The sequence below is a fragment of the Corticium candelabrum genome, chromosome 18 (genome assembly GCF_963422355.1).
Source record: "Corticium candelabrum chromosome 18, ooCorCand1.1, whole genome shotgun sequence".
In the NCBI taxonomy this organism is placed as follows: Eukaryota; Metazoa; Porifera; class Homoscleromorpha; order Homosclerophorida; family Plakinidae; genus Corticium; species Corticium candelabrum.
The window spans coordinates 3,227,376-3,247,069 of record NC_085102.1 but is presented as its reverse complement, the minus strand read 5'-3'; the positions used below and the strand labels follow the sequence as shown (position 1 = coordinate 3,247,069).

At 42.5% G+C, this 19,694-nt stretch overlaps 4 protein-coding genes across 5 annotated transcripts in view; 2 read left to right on the top strand and 2 right to left on the bottom strand.

Annotated features, from left to right (window-relative positions):
- Positions 1-1,943: 1,943 nt before the first annotated feature.
- On the bottom strand, positions 1,944-5,666 carry LOC134194088 (piggyBac transposable element-derived protein 4-like). Of its 2 annotated transcripts, none has more exons than XM_062662990.1 (12): positions 5,414-5,666; positions 5,002-5,082; positions 4,486-4,923; positions 4,296-4,358; positions 3,818-4,229; positions 3,524-3,757; positions 3,378-3,453; positions 3,052-3,321; positions 2,744-2,995; positions 2,482-2,684; positions 2,241-2,419; positions 1,944-2,181 (listed from the first exon to the last, which is right to left on the bottom strand). In XM_062662990.1, exons 1-12 carry the CDS (start codon positions 5,653-5,655, stop codon positions 1,956-1,958), a joined length of 2,676 nt encoding a protein of 891 aa, XP_062518974.1. In that variant the 5' UTR covers positions 5,656-5,666; the 3' UTR covers positions 1,944-1,955. The 2 variants fall into 2 exon arrangements, with proteins under 2 accessions (XP_062518974.1, XP_062518976.1); XM_062662992.1 differs by lacking the exon at positions 5,414-5,666 and adding an exon at positions 5,155-5,369.
- Positions 5,667-8,157: 2,491 nt separating this feature from the next.
- Positions 8,158-9,579, bottom strand: LOC134193672 (uncharacterized). The gene has a single exon (XM_062662512.1). The coding sequence runs from the start codon at positions 9,577-9,579 to the stop codon at positions 8,158-8,160; it is 1,422 nt and encodes a 473-aa protein (XP_062518496.1).
- A 527-nt stretch (positions 9,580-10,106) lies between these two features.
- LOC134193671 (52 kDa repressor of the inhibitor of the protein kinase-like) lies at positions 10,107-16,365 on the top strand. The gene is made up of 4 exons (XM_062662511.1): positions 10,107-10,196; positions 14,036-14,360; positions 14,438-14,901; positions 15,052-16,365. Exons 1-4 carry the CDS (start codon positions 10,107-10,109, stop codon positions 16,363-16,365), a joined length of 2,193 nt encoding a protein of 730 aa, XP_062518495.1.
- A 2,333-nt stretch (positions 16,366-18,698) lies between these two features.
- The window catches only part of LOC134194049 (uncharacterized), a 2,262-nt gene continuing 1,266 nt past the window's right edge, over positions 18,699-19,694 (top strand). Inside the window, exon 1 of the mRNA XM_062662950.1 lies at positions 18,699-19,694. This exon is cut by the window's right edge and continues 902 nt beyond it. Within this exon, the coding sequence (XP_062518934.1) occupies positions 18,750-19,694 (945 nt within the window). The 5' untranslated portion in view covers positions 18,699-18,749.

Sequence of the window (19,694 nt, the reverse complement as noted above, 5' to 3'; positions counted from 1 at the left end):
ATGACCGGCCCCTTCGATCTAACCTCTAAATCATAGTTAGCAAAAGCTCTGTAAGACTCAAGTGGATACGCGCTAAATCTTTAAACATGTTTAGGCTTAATAACTTTAATTACAACATTTTAGGCCGTTATGAAAGAGCGCCCCTTGCTGAGTATGACTTATTGATCCAAAGGTCCTCTATGTTTACATTTACCAAACGCACCTTTTTCACGATTGAGCTACAGACACCACAGAATACATAGTATGTATTAGTACAGTCTACACACGTACATTCTTAGTGAAATCATGGCTAGTGTACGTGCATACTTGCGATATGAGTAGACTACTACAGCTATACCCGTGCACCTGATGCCGACCAACTCCTGCTTTTTGCACTATTCCAAGATGACAGGGAAGACTTTCATTGAACAACTAAACCAGTTGCAAAACTACTTTGTAGTTGGTTTTCTTGTCATCAACATAATGTGGATCATCATCATCACGTTGCTGACTACAATGCCAAACTTGCGAATATACGCACTTGTGGACTTGCGTTCCTCGTCGTGTACGGCTTGATTTCTGCATCCACTTTCTTGCTCTTATATGGCACCATCTGATCACCATTATTGAACTAGTGGCTCGACGAGTCGATAGCAGTACTCAGAAAAGCGTTTGTACAGAAGACAACGATAGGGTTAGCCTCATACCAAACCCTCTCGCGCCGTCGTGCCCTGTTCCCGTATAACACGACAACGCCGGAGAGGGTCTGGGATCATACCGCCTACTTTCTTCACCTAGTGTCACCCCACGTCCTCTAAGTGTCACCCCACGTCACCAACGTTAACATTTTCATGCTCTTAGTTAATTATGAATCCATCCTTCCATCAAAGATATGCTAGCTGTGGCATCCGATTGCATAAGTTCACTGTTTATATTTCGTTCCTGTACAGCTGCATGAGAAAAGATTCATTTTGCTGAGGGGAAAGAGATTCATTCACTGAGGGATCTCGATCCTGAGTTCGATTTACGTTATCTGAAGCTGTGAGGTCCAATGTGATTCGATCAGCAGTCTAGGTAACTTGGGCTAGAGATGCACTAGGCGCCGCTCTAGTAGTGTGCTAGGCTACGAGAACAATACGAATCGGGAAGCTCGAGTACGATTCACGAGCATTAGAAACCTGGCAGAGCGTGCAGTCAGACATAGTGTTGACTTCCGCTCTAGAGTCTCTATGAGAGGAAGTCCTCTTTCCCAGAGAGGTTTGCAAATACGTAGAGCTTGCGTAGGGACAGGATACCAACACTGAAAGGAAACAAGTAGAGTACGAATGGAAGGTCAAGTCGGTTGCAAGACATTAGTGTGACACATGAGAATAACCATTAGACTAATCGTATTAGTAGACTGAGGCTTGGTGACATACGAGCTAAGTTGATCATCTAATAGCATAAACGGTAGGCGGTATGATCCCAGACCCTCTCCGGCATTGTCGTGCTATACGGGAACCGGGCACGACGGCGCGAGAGGGTCTGGTACGAGGCTAGATAGTGTTCAAGTGATCAGAAATGGATTGTCAGGTTATTTGAAGATAGTGCCTCTATCCCGCATGCAAAGTTTCTAAAATTCACTATAAATCTACTTCTGCAGCTTCAAACTTGCCACTTCGTACACCGGTAGTCGTCAACGTCACCCGTCGAGCTGCCATCTTAAGAGCTTGATATCAACGACCAAAGGCGGTCCCTGTTAGGACCATCCTCCTTCAACATTAATGGTCTAGCGCAAAGCCTAGACTACAGCAATACCACCACACAAAAGAAATGAGGAGATGGAACGGCCTAAACTCTACACGGTTTTAAGCATTACTTACCTATGGAAGGAAGAAATTAAGGACAGTGCCACAATTTGCAATAGCAGCCATTTTGGCCACATACATACATGCATATGTACAATTATGAACAGTACACCTATGCTATGAACTACGCTATATATTATCATCTCCACCAACCCCTAACACAAAACACATAAACCCTGGCTTAGTAGCCTTCTTAGTAACAGCGAATTCCCTACACTCTATTGCTACTCTATTTGTTCTACTATGGTAAAGTCTAAAGCAGTTGTGGCCTGAACGCAAACAGAGAAATACACCACACTCCCTGCAATAACTCCGCACCTCTGCCTTCTTGCCTTGACAATAACAATATATACAACTAAATAAATACAGGTTTAAGAAGCAGTACTACTGAACAAAGCATGCATCTGCCCTCACCGGCGCGCAGAGTGCTCATAAAACATAGGAGTGTGGTGCATCGGAAGAATATAGGAAGCCGCAGAGGCAGCGACTGGATCTTGTGGTCGACCACCTCTGTTAGAATGATGTCGTTGAGCTTCCTGTTCGGCAGCAACCAGTTCTTTGACCAGAAGTTCTTGATAGTCAATGTGTTTCATCTACAACATGAACAACTACCTATACTGTATATACGTAGAGAATTCATACCTATGATACTTACTGCTGGATTGGTAGTAAGTTTGTACAGGTGCCATGAATTCATTGCCGCGGTCTCGAGGAAGTTGTAAAAAAAGACGATTGGCCAACTGAAGACCTTCCTCAAGACCGGGTAGGCACCTGCCATCTGGTCAAAGATGTCGACTCCACCCATGTACCTATTGTAGTCTGGGACGACAGGTGGACAAGGAAATTCCCTTGCTTTTCCTAAATTCAAAGTTAAGTAATTCAATTTAAAAAAACAGTTAAATTTTCATGCTACTTACCAGTCCCCTTGCCCTTCCTCTTGACTTTCAGGTTCTTGCTCGACCCTTGGTGCAGGGTCGAGCAAAAGACAGGGAGACTGTTGTCGACCCAGACTAGGTACAGACAGTCGCCGTCACGTGTCCAACGCCAACTGCCTCTGTCCTCCTTTTTCAAGATTGGTCCACCAATTTGCGGTGGTAAACCGGAGCGTCCTCGGCGCATTGTTCCAGCAGCATATATTTCTTTGTCCCTGAGCTGGCGAAATAGTTTACCTACGAGGAAACACACAATGCCTACTACATCAATGCACTCAAAATATAACCCATACCGGAAGTGTAATAATTATCTACATACAGATGGTAACCCAGCCCAAGGACAGGCAATGGAAGATTGCTGCTGGCAGGAGGCTCCAGGAGCTCTAATACTACCCGTTGAGTGAGGCTCTCTTCCGGAACGCCCTGGGAGCCGACATAAACGTCAAAGTCAACGACGTAACCAGCTCCACCGGGAGAGGATGAGTCTGATGTTGCTAAGACCCATAGCTTGAAGCCCCACTTGATGGGTTTGTTGGGCATATATTGCCGCATGCCGGACCTTCCTAAAATAAAACTGCAATACAATCAGACGTATCGATGTACATTAAATCTATTTAACCTTTGAAACGAAGCATTCGCTCGTCTATTGCTAGTTTCTGTCCGGGTTGACAATACATGCGGCAAGCACGCCTCATCTATCATCACATACAATGAACATCAGATACAATGATTGTTCATACTACAAGCTGTGACACATCTCCATACCTGCTGTAGTACTGGTCGAATCTGATAGAGCCGGTCTGGTGTTGGTTTAGTGGCACCCTGATCCCTGATACTGGGGTTGGGTGCCTCCTGGGCCTCAGTACTACGACCAACTGGTGTGGCTCCTTCCTGTACCCCTCTGCTGGGGTCAGGGACCGGCTCTGTGAGGCGTGCTGTGTCCTCTGCCCCGATCTCCTGGCACGGCGGTTTTCTCTTTGGTGGAATAAACTCATTCAACTAGGCAAGAAACATTCTGTAACCTTTTCCATTTTCACAAAAAAACGCTTATCTACTAACCTTCAATGCACCAGAGATGGCCCTAAACCGCCGTGCCGACATGGTACCTTTGAAAAAGTTGTAGCCCCAGAATTCACTCTGGGACCAGTAATGGGAGATCTGGGGCAGACGGATTAATCCCATGCCCAACAAAATGCCAAAATAGGCTCTGAGCTCCTGGGGGGTGGTGTCGTGCTGCCATTGGAAGCTCTTCTCGGTGGCTTTCCTATATCTCCCTTTGCTGTTGGTCCAGGCCGCAATCTTCAGGAGGATGTCGTCATTGAAATAGAGGTTAAAGAGGTTGAGAGGTGTTGGGTTGTCAGGAAAGTTGCGGGGTAGATGGGCACCGATGGGACGTGTGGGTTCAAAAAGGGGAGGGGTGATGACGACATCTTCACAGTCTGGGTAGTGAGTCTCCAGTGCCAGTAGTCTCCTACAAAATACATGTATTTATTGTTACCTCGCCAGCCAACTGTATTATCTATTTATTCCTACAAACCTCTTCTCTTCGGTCCAGCCGGTTTTGGGCTGTGCTGGCACATATTTACAACGTTCACTGTTTCTATGAAGTGCAGTATACAATAGTAAAGCATTCTTTCTCTCTCTCTCACACACACACACACCACACACAAAACAACAACAACAACAACAACAACAACAACAAACAACAGTCAGATGTGGTTACTTACTCCTCATACCACTTCTTTCCTTCCTCGTCCTCTACCGTCCACCTCTGTAATTCCATCCACACCTTCACTGCTTTCGCTGCTCTCAAACCTACCAACACTTGCTTTCTGTCCCTCGCAAACTGATTGCTGTCGCCCCATTTCTGTGGTCTCCCATCAACATTCACTTCAACATGTCGACAGCACATACACTCATCCACGTCGTCCCCAGTTAGTATCATCTCCTCCAACTCTCTCTTCTTCCTCTGTTTTGCGTCCTCTTGAACTTCATCAGTCACTTTCACTCTTTTCCCTGCTCTCCCTCCTCCTCTTGTTCTCCCTCCTCCTTTTGCTCTCCCTCCTCCTCTTGCTCTCCCTCTTCCTCTCACTTTTCTCCTCTTCAATCTCGTTGTCTTCATTTCCTTCCTCACTTGTCCTTCATTTTCTGATTCTAACTCGGTGCTATACAACAAGCAGTTGTCCACAATACAACACAAGAAGTCAATGCAATTCCCGGATTAAAAACCGGAAGCTACTTACCTAGAGCTGGAAATGGCCACAGCGGTTGGTTGTTGCGGGCGAGCACCTACTTGTCCTATCCAAGACGATGTCAATCCCTCCCTGCAAAATTACAACAACAAAAAATTACAAACAAGACCACGGCAGCAGGAACAGAGCGCGCAGTTGTAGTACCGAAGTAACAAGACAGTTACTCTCCAAACCGCAAACCACATGTGCAACAGCAAAGCCTCTGTACGTGGAGACCTCTCGTATTCACGTAGGACGTTCTACTACCTAACGCTACAGCTGCATCCTTGCATGGTTTCGTTGCTAGCAACAAACGAACAAAGAAAGCCGACCAGAAGTATGACGCGTTTGAAAAAAATTCCATTGTGTGCGCAAAACAGCACTCCAAGCACGTCTACACGAAAAAAAAATTACGAAACAATACCTCTCCTCTTCGGAAGTTTCGCTATCCCCATCCAAATCCTCCTCGAAGCGTGCTTGATGGTCGAAAATGGCCTGAAGAGGATCATCCATCTCCGGGTCGTTATCTCGACAATCAAGCACGTTCCGACTCTCGACGCCAGCTTCTTCATCTTCCGAAGAAAGAAGAAGTTCGGGATCAACAAAGTCGAAACGTTTCGGTGCTTTCGATGCTCGCTCAGGCCGCAGTGAAGAACCAGACGCCATTCTCACACTGCAAAAAAAAATATGCAAATTAGGCAGGGCGTCGTCCACTATGATTGGTCGAATGTAATAGAAAGGCTGTAGCCCGTACAACGCCTCCTGGAAGCTCGCCAAGTGACGTCACCCTTAGCGCACTTGGCTCGTGCCTTAAAATATGCACTAGAAAGGCGTTCGAGTAACAAAACTTGGCGTACTGCATCGCTAGGATAAACTCTAACTGCTCTTCTTTCACCCTTACTAAGTCTTTCGTGTGTAACGAGAAAACGGATGTCTGGTGATGACAGTTCACGCCACATACGGGACACCTGATTATTCAGACATCGAGGCGTCGGTTAATAGAGCGGTTGCACCTACGTTATATTCCCCGCCCAACCGCCATTTTGGTGTCCAACCGCGACTGCGTAGGTGAGGTAATGTCTGCTGCCCCCGCTTCTAGCGTAACACAGCATGCCAGAAAGCTGTCCTCCTATGCAGATAAATTACCAAATGAGGCCAAAGCGCGATATCTGCAGAAATTGAGTCTGATAGATGGGGTGGATCCTTTTGAAGTGTCAACATCCGGTGGAAACGATTGTCCGCTACCTCCAGTGGACGCCTCTGATATTGTGTCATATTTGGTGCTGCAAACTAGCTTTATTTCGGCTAAGCAATTTAAGACTCACCGTTCCATGGAGACATACAATCAGTTTTCAAACGGTTGGGTGAAAGACGTGCGTGCATGCGCCGCCGTTGGAGAGAAACGTGTTGTTACTGGACGGGTGAGTAGGTTGTCATTGCGTTTCCTATCTTGAAAAGATCACTTGTTCTCTAGGTTCGTCATTCTCAGAGGTGTAACGAAACCCCGCTGCGATGTTGGCTGATATGTGAGAAAAATGGGGAGGTTTGTTGTGGTCATTGCACGTGCATGGCTGGTCTAGGGGAAGTGTGTTTCCACGTGGCTGCAGTTCTCTTTTATTTGGAGACAGCTTCGCGGGTGACGGGTACATCAACTTGCACACAGAAGAAAGCTAGATGGATGATTCCGTCTTTCCAGAAGGCTATTCCCTACCTAAGAATGAAGGATGTGGATATGTCATTAAAGAGCAAGAAGAAGAAGACTGCAGCTGATGACACGGCTTGTTCTCCTGTTCCCCTTCCTATTTGTTCCAAGGCATCTTCTGTTTCCACTAAAACATCACCCACATCATAACAAAGTAAACTTAGCACTTTCTACAAGAGTCTGTCTGAAGCTCCGAGTAAACCTGGCATTTTATCTCTTATTCTTGGCTACTCTGATCCTTATATTCCAAAGTCAAAAACTCAGCACTTTCCTCAGCTATTACAATCCCTACATGATCCCAAATTTCTATCCTTAGACTATGTTCAACTTCTAGATGTTTGTGAAGGTGTGGTTTTAGAGGTGACAGAAGACATGGCAGCAGCAGTGGAAGAGGCTACCAGAGCTCAAAGCAAGTGCAAGCTTTGGTATAAGTACAGGGCTGGTCGAGTAACTGCTTCTCGACTTAAACAAGTTTGTAGAACCAATCTTGCTATGCCATCACAAAGTCTAGTAAAATCTATATGTTACCCAGAAGCATTCCGATTCACTTCTGCTGCCACGAGCTGGGGTTGCAGTCATGAAAAAGCAGCCAGAGAACACTATATGGAATTGTCACGTAATAGTCATGACAACATTGTTGTAGAGGAATGTGGTTTTGTCATAAACCCTTGCTGGCCTCATCTTGGTGCTTCTCCTGATGGTATTGTACACTGTTTGTGTTGTGGTAAAGGTGTTATTGAAATCAAATGTTCGTATTGCCACAATAATGAAGAAATTGATGCAGTAGTGGATGACCCAAAATCTTGTCTTGGCCGTTTACCAGATGGTTCAGCAACTCTGGTTAAATCACATGCCTACTATTATCAGATGCAAATGCAGATCTTTGTTTGCAATGTGGAGTACTGTGACTTTGTACTGTGCACTTTTCCAACACCATCAACAAGTCCAAGCATATTTGTGGAACGTGTCTTGCCTGATGTTGACTTATGGTCGGATTGTATAACTGTATCTAGACAATTCTTTCGTACTTGTATTCTTCCACAACTTCTTGGAAGGTGGTATACAAGATCAACTGTTTATGCAGGTGCAACTAACTGTCCACCCTTATGTGCATCAAATTCAACAGTGTGTGAAAATGAACTGTCAGCTACTGAGGAAGATAACATTAGAGCAGTGCAATCTTCTAGAAAGTACTGCTACTGTCAAGAGCCAGAAGATGAGTCACAAGAAATGATTGCCTGTGACAACTCTAAGTGTCACATTGAATGGTTTCATACACAGTGCTTGAAAATAGGCACTATTCCCAAAGGAAGATGGTATTGTCGCGATTGCAGGAAACTACCAGAAATCAAGAGAAGCGGCAAGAGAAAGAAACAGCAAACACACTTAGTATAATAATACTGCACAGTGTAGTTACATTCTATGAGGTAAACATCAAGGCCAGGTAATGTATAGGCACGTGTAAGCTAGTCAAATGGCACAACTGAGTCACAAACATTACATAGGGCACAGCAAACTCTAGTAACTCGATCGATGAGGGGACAGTCTTCAGCTGCATGCCTTGTGATGTAATCCTTTGGTAGCGTACCCTTCAGTATGGTAAACTTTTGCCGTACACAGCCGATGACTCTCTCTACATGAATGCGGACGTTTGCTATTAATCTGGTTTCTTCCACTTCAATTGCAGCTAGTTGATCCTTTCCTTTTGTAAAGGCAGGAATGCACAACTTAGCTTGCTGCATTCCAACTGAGTCTAAAATGTCAAATCCCCTATCAGCTAGCACCACATCTCCAGGCAATAACTTGTTGAGAATTCCAGAGTGCTCAGTTAAAAATTTATCACTGACTCTGCCTCCCCACGCATCTGAAATGAATGAGATGATGCCTTGCGGTGCTATACCTATCAAGAATTTTACCGTGTTGTGGTGTTTGTATTGGGACCAAGTACATGCTCGAGCTAAAAGATTTGTAGGCCTTTCAACAAAAATTTCAAAACAGTCGATAATAATTGCCACTTTTTCTCCAAATGAGGACAGGAAACATTCCGGCATAGTCTTTCTCAAAATGTCTCTATCAGGCCACAAAATTAGTGGCTGTAACTCAGCATCTAAGATTGTCAGCCAACGTGACAGTATTCTGGAAATGATTGAACGACAGACATCAAACCGGTAACACAGGTCTTCATTAGATAAGTTCAATCTTAGTTTGATCAATACGACCATAAACTCTTGGAATCTTGACAATTTAGTGCGCATGTCTTGTGGTGTAACATAATCAAACATTGCTTTCAAAACTTTGAAATTTGGGAGACCAGTGTAGTGCTGAATGAACCCATCAGTGGATGACTGCATTGAATCTTCTGTGAAAGGAGAAAGCCGCTGAATGGTGTGCTTGAGACTGCTTATTGTCGAGTAAGCTACCGCCAACTCTTTTCGTAAGCCATCAATATGATCTGTAGGAAAATCATCTGCCTGCTCATTTTCCTTCACATCGTATATTTCTGGTTCTACATTCACATGACATGGCATCTGATCTGATGTCTTCTCCTGCCTTGCCAACCTCCTCTGGTACCTTTCAACACTCTTGGGGTTTCTTGCTTTCTTTGAATGACCCAATAATTGTGAGGGAAACCAGTCGGGGTTTGTCTCATCAAAGAGGTCTACTGGTTTGCCTGTGACAAAGTGGCGGGAACAAATTCTTTCATTTTCAAGCTTGCTGTTTGTCAAGTTCTGCCTAGAAATAGCTGCAAGAAATCCCTCTCTTCGAGCTTTACTTAGTTGGAATTCCCGTTCACTTCTCGTGGTTCGAATCACTGGTATACGGTAAAACGAGACGTCTTTGTTTCTCCCAGATCTATTTGAGCAGCCAACAACTATGCATAGGACCATTTTTCTAAGACACCTGAAGAGACACAATGATATCCATTAATTAATTTAGTTTAGAAGCTTGCTGTAAACTCTGAGAACTATAGATGGTCTAGTTTGTACAGTCTCTAGATAACTATACTTTTATTTACTTGTCTCTTTTAAGTCTAAGATGTTTGGTACTACACGTATTTGATAATAACAGCTACACATGTAATAATGATTAGAGACATAATAATATAAATAGAATAGCTCTAGATCAGTCATCAAAAATAACGCAAACAAAAGCTCCACTCTGTAAACTTTTTAGTGTATACGGAAAAGCAAACCATCTTACAAACAACGTAAGGGAGTCAGCTACGTACTTCCAAAGCGTCATTGTGCATTGATATATTACGCTAATTCTAGCGGTGTAGCTAGACTTGAAGCTAGTCACTAGATGCAGAAGTTAAGCATAGCGCTAGGTAGCGTGAAACTTTGTCTACACAACGTCACCTTGGTAGTAAGCTTGAGGTAGGCTGAGGTAAGCGTACACGCAATTGGACACCAAAATGGCGACGTCCGGGAATATGACGTCACGTGCAACCGCTCTATTAACTCTCATAATGGAGACGCAGTTGATGACGGAATATGCAGCAAAAGTAGGAGGCTAAAAGAGGCAAGACAATACGAAGTCTGAAAGGCAGCCGTTACTGAGTGCATCAAACGGCAGCCATTCTAGTTAGATCAGAACACAGTTGACTAGACGAGTAATAGTATCTGGAAGATAGAAGATGTGATATGGAATCAAACTAACAGAGTATTTAGCAATTTTATGGGCTAAGAGTTAGTTTTATTTGATTGTTTCTAAGCAAGTTTTATACAGTCTGTGTGTTAATCTTTCCATTTTCGGTACTAAATTCATAGATAACATTCCATTTTTCTAATGCATATAATATATTATTTGATGTTGTACAACTATCTACCGTTATATAACAGTGCGTTTATCGGCTATCGCTACCAACATAACACAAGCCACTGTCGAAAAATATACTGTCAATTTTGGGACACTTGTCAGTCGGCGCATGCTTCGGGTCTAGGCACTCTGACTTATTCTGACATATATGCGTGCATCCAGCAATAAGGGAGTTGTGCGTTTCGCGCGTTTTCTGGTCTGGAAATTTGAGTTTAAGTTCTTAATGCATGTACTTGTAATTTATTTTCAAATTGCACAATTCCCAAGCTGTATGCAGCAAGTTTGCAATTTCCTTTAAGGTCGTTGGGAACAACATCATCCATTGCAATGCAAGTGGCTCTTGGGATTCATATCTTCCCGAATGCATACTAAGTCTAAAGCAAGTATCTAGAAATTAAAATTTTATTATTTTGTTTATTTTTCATAAATTTAATCAGGTCTTTGTGCATTACGACCTGTTTGCCGAGAACGAAAAGAATGTAAAGTTAGTAGTAAAGGAAAAGCGAAATGTGTATGTTCTGCTTCTCTTGGACACGGCTGTATTTCCAAAATAATTCCTATGTGTACTTCTAAAAATATAACTTTTTGGAGTGAATGTGACATGATGAACTATACCTGTATCAACCCACACAAACGGTTTTCAATTGTTCGCATGGGTCGTTGTGACAAAGATGGAATAATTGAAGTAGTGGCTACCAATGCAAGAGGTAACCAATCTAGATACATCTGCAAATGCAGCTTGCCGAAATAGGTTGGACTTTGTAAAGCACTTGTATCTCGATTCTACTTTGGCCAAGATGCAAACAGATGTCTTTCATATGGTTGGGGAGAATGTGATCCTAATGGAAACAATTTTGAAAGTTTGTTACGATGTCAGAAAGAATGCAGAGGACAGATTTGAATTATTCTAATGTAAAAATAAAGTTTAATAAATTTTGTTTAGAATTTCAAAATTGCAACAGAAGTGAAACTTATAATTTAAGTATATTGATTTTAATAATTTAATTAACATTGCAGTTGAACTGAACATGAACGCATTTCTAAGTTTAGGAATAAATTTGGCCAAAGGTCGTCCAACATTTCCATCCAATGTATTGTCTGCCTCATTCGTAGTTGGCAGTAGAATCTATAACGAATCCACAGAATTAGCGCCGTCAGAATGGAACGTAAGCCTTTTTTGGCAGTCATAAATCTCAAAGATTGTTGTTTGGAATAGTGATTATAGTTTTCCGTGGCTAAATATAACTCTGTATCACGGTAATCTGGAAATGTTAACAACGACAATTGACGAAGGACTCTGTCAATACGAATGGACGCTACCGTCTTCCTCAGTAGCGACCTCTGCTGGTTTGAAAACATCAGCTTCTTCAGGTCTGCATGTAGATGAAGTTGAAGTACTTGGCACTGAAAAACGAAGGCATGATCGCCAGAGCAGAAAACGCAATAAATGGCATAATGGAACAAAATTCAGGACCTAGCAATGGCTTTCTAACGTGTTTTAAACAACAATAAAATTACTCTACAAAATTCCTTGGCTTTAAGTCGATCTGAAACGACAATATTTTAGCAGTGAAATCGAATTGTGGTTACGGGAAGGTGCTATCCGTCGATTGTGGCAAGGAGGGTTGACAGTGCATTTGAGAAACACTCCTCTTCTTTCCAGTTTAGGCACATCTACTCTAATCAACCCGCAAAGTCGCTGTGGACAACCGTACGTGTCATATAAAGATCAAGCTCCCACATTTCCTAGCTATTTTCCTCAAACTAGTCAATACGTAGTTCTAACTCTCTCGTGGCGGTACATGTACGCATATTCATTTCTTCAAGTGTGCGAAATCCAAGTGTTTGGTGAGCTTTTAGTATCAGAGAGAGCATACATTTCTATAAATGTATAATTGCTTAATTCTTAGCTGTAGATTGTAACAATCTAACGGTAATCGACCAACTAGCATCTTACCATATGTAAGAGCAATTTACGAGAGTCACTTTTAGTGTCAATTGTCAAATGTTTTTTATTTTATCCGTTCTTGCAGACTACAACTACTACGTAACACGGTCGAAGTGAGTCTGTCTCTTTCAAACTCTTTACTCCACTTTTTGGGTGCCGTTTGGATTCGACTCCTTGCAGTATTGTTGTTCTAGAATTGTTCTCTTTATGTGTATATTTAGAAGAACGTTTAGTCTAGCTCTAGAACTTCTGTTTTGTGCTGGGGCTCAAATAGCAAAAAATTGTTGGCTTACACACAAGCCTCGAAACTGCTAGGCTTTTTCGCTTTTTGCGGTCTTTGAAAGTGAGTCTATAGCAACGGGTTGTAGACACAAGCTTGTTCGGTTGTCCGGTGACAAGATCATAAGATAAAACCTGTTGCTTGGCTCGCGTTGAGCAAAGGACCGCAGATGGCAAAGGCCTTCGTAGTGTCGAGGATACACTCAAAATCCCCTTGTCCGGACTCCCCTTATACGGGCACTTTCGTCTACCAGAGACCCAACTGCGTCACGTGTTTCTAGCATGGATCACGTGACTTATAGAGGAAATTTCTACGACAATTTTGATCTCTTCAAGATTTGGATGTAGTGACTGCATAGAGAAAACATGTAATGTATGTATGACGTTTCCTAATGCATGCTTTGAAATATGGATCGAGATACAGTGGAACCTCAATGTAACGAATCGCAGAGAACACTAGGACTTTTATTAGTGAAAAGATTATTTTATATGACCCCACATGACTACAGCAAGTTAAACCAAATTTGAATTTAAATGTTTATATCTCTGTTTCCCAATGGTTGATAAATTCTACACAACCAAATTATTTAAATCAAGACACACATAGACAGTCAGTTTAGTGCAAAAAAGCCTCAAATTATAAACCATTATGCAATGTCTTTAAAAAATTGATAAAGACAATGTGCTTAATTAAAATCTTATCGAGTTATCATGCGAAATATGAACCTTTTGGATACACAATGATGTTACCTTTTATCACGAATTGTGTCTTGTCTGCGTAGTTTCTTCTAGCGAGCCGCCCCACTATTGATGGTGTCCAGTAACGGAGGACGTAGGTATGCTCATGCATGCAGTGTGCACTTCATCAGTGCAAAACATTGTTCAATTAAAGATTTGATGTTTCTAACCACTTTCGCGGTCTCTCACACTAGCGATATACAATCCAAAAGTCATTTGTTCACAGATGACCTGAGACGTCGTCGTGACTGGTGGCATACACTACGAAGAAGGCATTTTCTATTACAACGCAATGAACGTACGTCGTAGGGTAGGTCGCCACATGCAACGTAACGTGAACTCAGGGGCGTAGCTAGGCATGTTTCCAGGTTGCCCGGAAACCCGCCAAGAGGTGAGCGTAGCCTATAAAGTAACGAACGCGATCACACGTGCAGAACACGTGCTATACACGACACTTGTCAACTTCAATGAATTCGAAGAGCCAGTTGACGCTAGCAAGCTTTGTAACAAGGAAAACCAAGTTGTCTGCATCTACTGGTGACATTGTAGAATCAGTTTAGCCTCCCAAGAAATCGAAGAATGCGTTGAGTCGAGGTGAAGTGGTGACTGAAAGCGCAAGAGACAGTCAAAGTTTGTCCTCTGACAGAAACGACTTGAGACGATACACTGACCAAGAAATAAGTCGTCTATCGGAGGATGAGAAGTATCAGTTGATCAAGACGGTTTTCAGGCCTATCGCTGACTACGAGTTTCCTAGTCAAGAAGAGTACGGGAAAAATCGATCATTCCAACCGTCGTGGCTTCAAAGATTTGAATGGCTAACGTATTCCAAGTCATTGAACGGCGGGTTTTGTGTCTCCTGTGTACCTTTTGCAAAAGGAGACCGTACAGCTCTTGGACAGCTGATGAACAGTCCAATGACGAATTTCACTTGAGAGAACAAGACCCTGGATGAACATCAGCTTCAGGAGACCCACGTGGTGGCTACAGAGAGTATGGCAGCGTTTATGAGACAAACGGAAAATTTGAACTGTCAGTTGGACAACTACTGTCGAGTGAAGCAAGATCAAATGTTCAGAAAAATCGCACCATTCTGAAGTCAATCGTGAACACCCTTATCCTGTGTGGCAAGCAAAACATTGCACTGAGAGGACACGGGGATGCTGACAGAGGCGGTAATCAGGGAAACTTCCATCCTCTACTGAAATTCCGTCTTCACGCAGGTGACACCACTTTAGAATCCCATTTTAAGACTGCAGACAGAAATGCCCAGTACACTTCACCAACTATCCAGAACGACCAACTTGTATGTATTGGACAGTGGATTAGAAATCGAATTGTAGAGGAAGTTTTGGAGTCAAAATTTTTCTCTGTTTGTGCCGATGAAGCTGCAGATACTGCCAACAGAGAGCAAATGGCCCTTATTGTGAGATTTGTTGACAAGCAAGGACACATTCGAGAGGAATTCTTAGATTTTATACATTGCGATGAAGGTACTACAGGCAGGCCTCTTTCTGGTAAAATCATATCAAGCCTGTAGGACAATGGACTAGACATGAATTACCTCTGTGGATAGGGCTATGACGGAGCGGGAAATGTAGCAGGCATCCGTGAAGGGGCTGCAGCTCATATTACTGCCATATATCCAATAGCTTTATACTGCCACTGCGCAGCTCATGTTCTCAATCTATGTGTTGTTGCAACTTGCAAAATCCAAGCTGTAAACAAGATGATGACCACAATCAAAGAAATCAATTTGTTCTTCTCTCACTCACCTAAGAGGCAGCAAGAATTAGATTACCACATTGCCAAAATGGAAGATGTCGGATCAAACAGGAGAAAGCTGGTGGATTTGTGCCGAACACGGTGGGTTGCGCGAATTGAAGCATTTGAAATCTTTGACTGGCTGTTTCCAGCAGTTGTGAACACGTTGGAAGAAGTCAGTCAGGGTATTAGAAATGGCTGGAATAAGGATTCAGCTGTGCAAGCAGAGGGACTGCTGGATAACATTACAAAATTTGAATTCATAATAGCATTTGTGGTAGTGAAGAAGACGCTTGGCTATGTGAAAGACCTCACTCTGTCACTGCAGCAGCGAGCATCTGATATTTGCAAAGCTTACAGTGAGATTAATAATGTAAGGACTTCCTTTTTGCAGGTACGAAGAAGTATTGATCTTGTCCATTTAGCAAGATACAAAACAGCTGTCAGTATTGGAAAGGCAGTAGGTGCATCTGACCCTGCTATCTCTCGACGTTGCCAGAAACAGAAGAACAGAGACAATGTACCTGGTGAGTCTCCTGAGGTCTATTTCCGCAGATCAATAGGGGTACCATTCCTTGATGTACTAATTAATCATCTAGATGTCCGTTTTGGAGCCACTCAGACCAAGGTTTTGGAAGACTTGAGGAGAATTCTGCCAAGCTCTGTGATCAAGTTTAGCAACGACACGAGGCTGGCTACCCCTTTGGATGTGAGTTTCACTACCAACTGGATTGACGATATGTGTTTCTTGGAAGATCTCCCTTCGCCTAACGATTTGCTACAAGAAATACACAATTGGACAAACAGGTGGATGAGACATGAAAGCCCTTTACCAGACAACCCAGCAGATGCTCTTCATTATGCTCACACAACGTTGTATCCGAACATCAACCGTCTTCTTCGAATATTCTGCACGTTGCCTGTGACTACCTCTGAGTGTGAAAGGACTGTATCAGTGCTTATACGTCTCAAAACATACCTCAGGTCCACCATGAGACAGGACAGGTTGAGCAGTCTAGCTCTTCTTCACATAGATTACTCAATGGTAATTGATGTTGATGAAGTCATTGACATGTTTGCCCTTAAACATCCAAAAAGGATGATATTGAGAAATATTATAGCATAATGACATTGACTTTAGCAAAGATTGCCACAATTGTTTTGAGCTAATAGATATCAATATTATTGGCCACAGATATTAATTGGAAACCCCACAAAGAAAATTCTGCCTACGCCCCTGGAACTGTTCTCTTTGTCAAGTCGTCGTGTTGTCGGTTGGAAAAGACTCGAGTCCATGTTGTAAGACTTGCACACCCTCCAAGTAGTAGACCTCTGTTATGTCAAGAGTCACGTGATGTAGTCGTCTAGACACATCTCGATCGGCGCGAGACAGAGTTGACAGCAAGCAAAACACATACAATCTACGCAAATGGTTTTTTACGTCGCGTGGTAGTTAACGTTGTTGTGCGTTCGAAGAGAGATATCGAGTAGCAACGACTCGAACGTGTCTGCCGAAGGTACCGGTAAGTCACGTGATGTACTCATTTGTCACATGTCGGGCAAGACGCTAGGTTAGTCTGAGAAGTTGACGGCAACTAACTTAAACGATAGCAAGCGCTTCATGAGGAAAATGTTTAGTTAAGGCAAGCGATTGAAACGTCTATCTAAGGAGACCTGGCAGGTCATTTGGATTTAGAACTAACGCGAGAAAATGTGTAGGTCTGCAAATGTTAGGGAATCTGGCGCAGAAAAAGCAAGAAACCAGCATAGATAGGAAATCAGAGACAAGACCATGCAGGAGAGGGATTTGTAGAGGATTACATATAACTAGCGCAGGGACCGTGCCGTCTAGAAAGCAATAGCGTCAATTATCTAGACAGGGAAATCAGAGACGAGATAAGTAGACGGATTTGCTGGGGTCTGCATAGCGCAGGGACTGTGGCGCGCAGAAGCGAAACCCCATATGTATTGGGAAAATTAGGGAAGGGACCAGCAAAGGGATCTAGATAGGGACTGTAGCCAAGAAGAGCAAATTTCCCTAGAACTCCATCATATATATTACTCGTATGAGCTGATCGATCATTTCGAACGAATTGAGTGAAGGCACAGTACAGGTATCCGCGGAGACAGCTCATTTCTCAAGCAGTCTGACGGTCTCTAAAGAATCGACGGAAACTCTGTGTTCCCAAAATGTTGATGGGTTGCACTGCAAAGAAAGTGTATTGGAAATCCACAATAATATTAGTCATCAGGCTATGTATATCGGTCCAAAGCGCCATACAACAAAGCAAACGTTCACATGATGACAATTCAACAGTAATGGGATATGCTCAAAATGTGATTATTAGAAATGAAGCGGAAATGTTTCCTTTGGATTTTAACACACGAGGATGGCAAACCTTCGACAGTTGGAAGATCAATGAACCACAAGTAATCAGATATGGAAAAGTAGCGTACAGCGTCAAGATTGGAAATCAATCACAACATCATTTACTGATTTCAGGAGAAGATTCCCTGAACATAATTGAAAACTGGCTGTACACCGTAAACACTAACTCGTGGCAAAAAGTAGACAATGGCGATTACCCAAGAACATTTAGAAATCCTCTGATGGTCCAACTTTGCTCCAAGATTTTTGATTTTGATTTCGATGTGCATAACAGATCCTCTAACTCAACAAAAGTGTGGACGTTTGACACAGTCTTGCTCAATTGGCAGAAGACCAAAGTAGACGGTGACATTCCTGATTGGATATACGAACCTCTTGCTAGCAACAATTTCGTCGCAGTTGCTGTTCAACAGTCACAGACTAATTGCCAATGCAGTCAGTCTGCTTTCATCATATCTGGTTATTCAAAAGCAATGCTTGAAGTCCGGTGTGTAAGTCGACAAGGCACCGAAAACTACAAATTGATTTCTTCAGAATCTAACTCTACACATGTTTCAAGCTTATTGCTTATGGCTTCCTTAAATTCAAGCATCATCGCCTATGATAAAATTGAGAAAACTTTATGGAAGTTTGAAAATAACGTATGGACCAATGTCAGTACACTTCCCGATAATTTGCAGCCATTTCGAGACGTTGGAGAATCCAAGATATTTAGCTGTGCTGTTGCAACAAATAGCGCTAGTTACATCGTTTTCAACCTTCGTGACAGCAAAGTTCTACAGTTTGACTTGAAACGAAATGAATTTATTATTGAAAATGTAGCAGGCGACATTCCTGATGTTTGGTATGACCAAATAGTGTCCAGCATTTTTGAAGACGAGAATACCATTATCGTCTATACAATCAACACGCGTAATAGTAGAACAATAATTTGAAAATTGATCCACAAAAGCAAATTTTGGTTTTGGAAAAGATTGCCAAATCCTGACTTGACACCATCACTTTCATCCGAAGCGACTTACGATATGCAAAATAACTATGTAACTGTTTTGGGAGAATTTGCAGAGACATCTGATCAACTTTCTTGGAATAAAATCATATGGAACTTAGATTTGGCAAGTATGCAGTGGTCTTTTAAATTCAAAAAACAATTTTCGACTCACTATTTTTACACATCTAGTTGCTGGATCGGTAGTTGCTTTGTTGCACTTTCCAATGACAGGTACTTCAAAAGTATCAAAACGTGGATTCATAATTCGACTGACAATAAATGGAGATTGATATCAAATTTATTGGTAAAAGGGCGTGAGTCAATGTCTTTTGTAGCTGTTAATGACACTACTGCTATCTTATTTGGTGGAGACAACTTGAAAACTTTTAGCAATGAAACGTGGATAATGCACCTTAAACCAGTGTTTAGGTGGAGACAAGTTGCCGGAGACATGGTGCATTCCGTCCGACCTACCGCAAGAGTGTATCACGCAGCTGTCATGATGCAGTCCAAAATGTATGTGTTTGGTGGACGAGATGTTTCCTCGCCATGTTTAAATGATCTCTGGATGTTTGACGTCAAAACAGAAAGATGGTCAGAAGTGACAGCTGACAATATAGGACCTAATTTCTCGAATGCTTGGGGGTGCTCTTATTCTGCTGTCTCAACACCAGGCCAACTGCTAATCAATGTAATGATGTACATTAACCAGAATGCTAGTAACAACGGTTTCCTACTAGAAACATGGATGTTTCTTGTAGACGCCAAAATTTGGCAATTCGTTACAGCATTGTATCCAAAATTCTATTTTTTACAAAATGTAAAGTCATTCAAATCTTTCTATTGGAGAGGATTTCTTGTCGTTTTCAACTTCTTACAAAAGAACATCAAGTATTTAACGGTCAGGTGTCCAGCTGGATTTACCTCACCTAACATATCCGACAAACCTTGCACTTTCTGCAAAAAAGGATATTATAGAGAAATGGAATTTGCTGATCCAGACTGTACTCCGTGCCCAAACGGCCTAACGACCGTCATCATTGGAGCTCGCAAAATCGAAGAGTGTACTGTGTGC

Bases quoted from the DNA above. Each gene is read 5' to 3' on its own strand.
- LOC134194088 (XM_062662990.1), bottom strand. From the start codon at position 5,655: ATGGCGTCTGGTTCTTCACTGCGGCCTGAGCGAGCATCGAAAGCACCG. The intron at 2,685-2,743 runs GTAAGTAGCATG...CTTTGAATTTAG, and splicing joins GAGGAAGGGCAAGGGGACTG to GAAAAGCAAGGGAATTTCCT. The intron at 2,182-2,240 runs GTGAGGGCAGAT...GTATTTATTTAG, and splicing joins TATGAGCACTCTGCGCGCCG to TTGTATATATTGTTATTGTC.
- LOC134193672 (XM_062662512.1), bottom strand. From the start codon at position 9,579: ATGGTCCTATGCATAGTTGTTGGCTGCTCAAATAGATCTGGGAGAAAC.
- LOC134193671 (XM_062662511.1), top strand. From the start codon at position 10,107: ATGGCGACGTCCGGGAATATGACGTCACGTGCAACCGCTCTATTAACT. The intron at 14,361-14,437 runs GTACAGCTCTTG...GATGAACATCAG, and splicing joins ACCTTTTGCAAAAGGAGACC to CTTCAGGAGACCCACGTGGT. The intron at 14,902-15,051 runs GTGAGATTTGTT...CTCTGTGGATAG, and splicing joins GAGAGCAAATGGCCCTTATT to GGCTATGACGGAGCGGGAAA.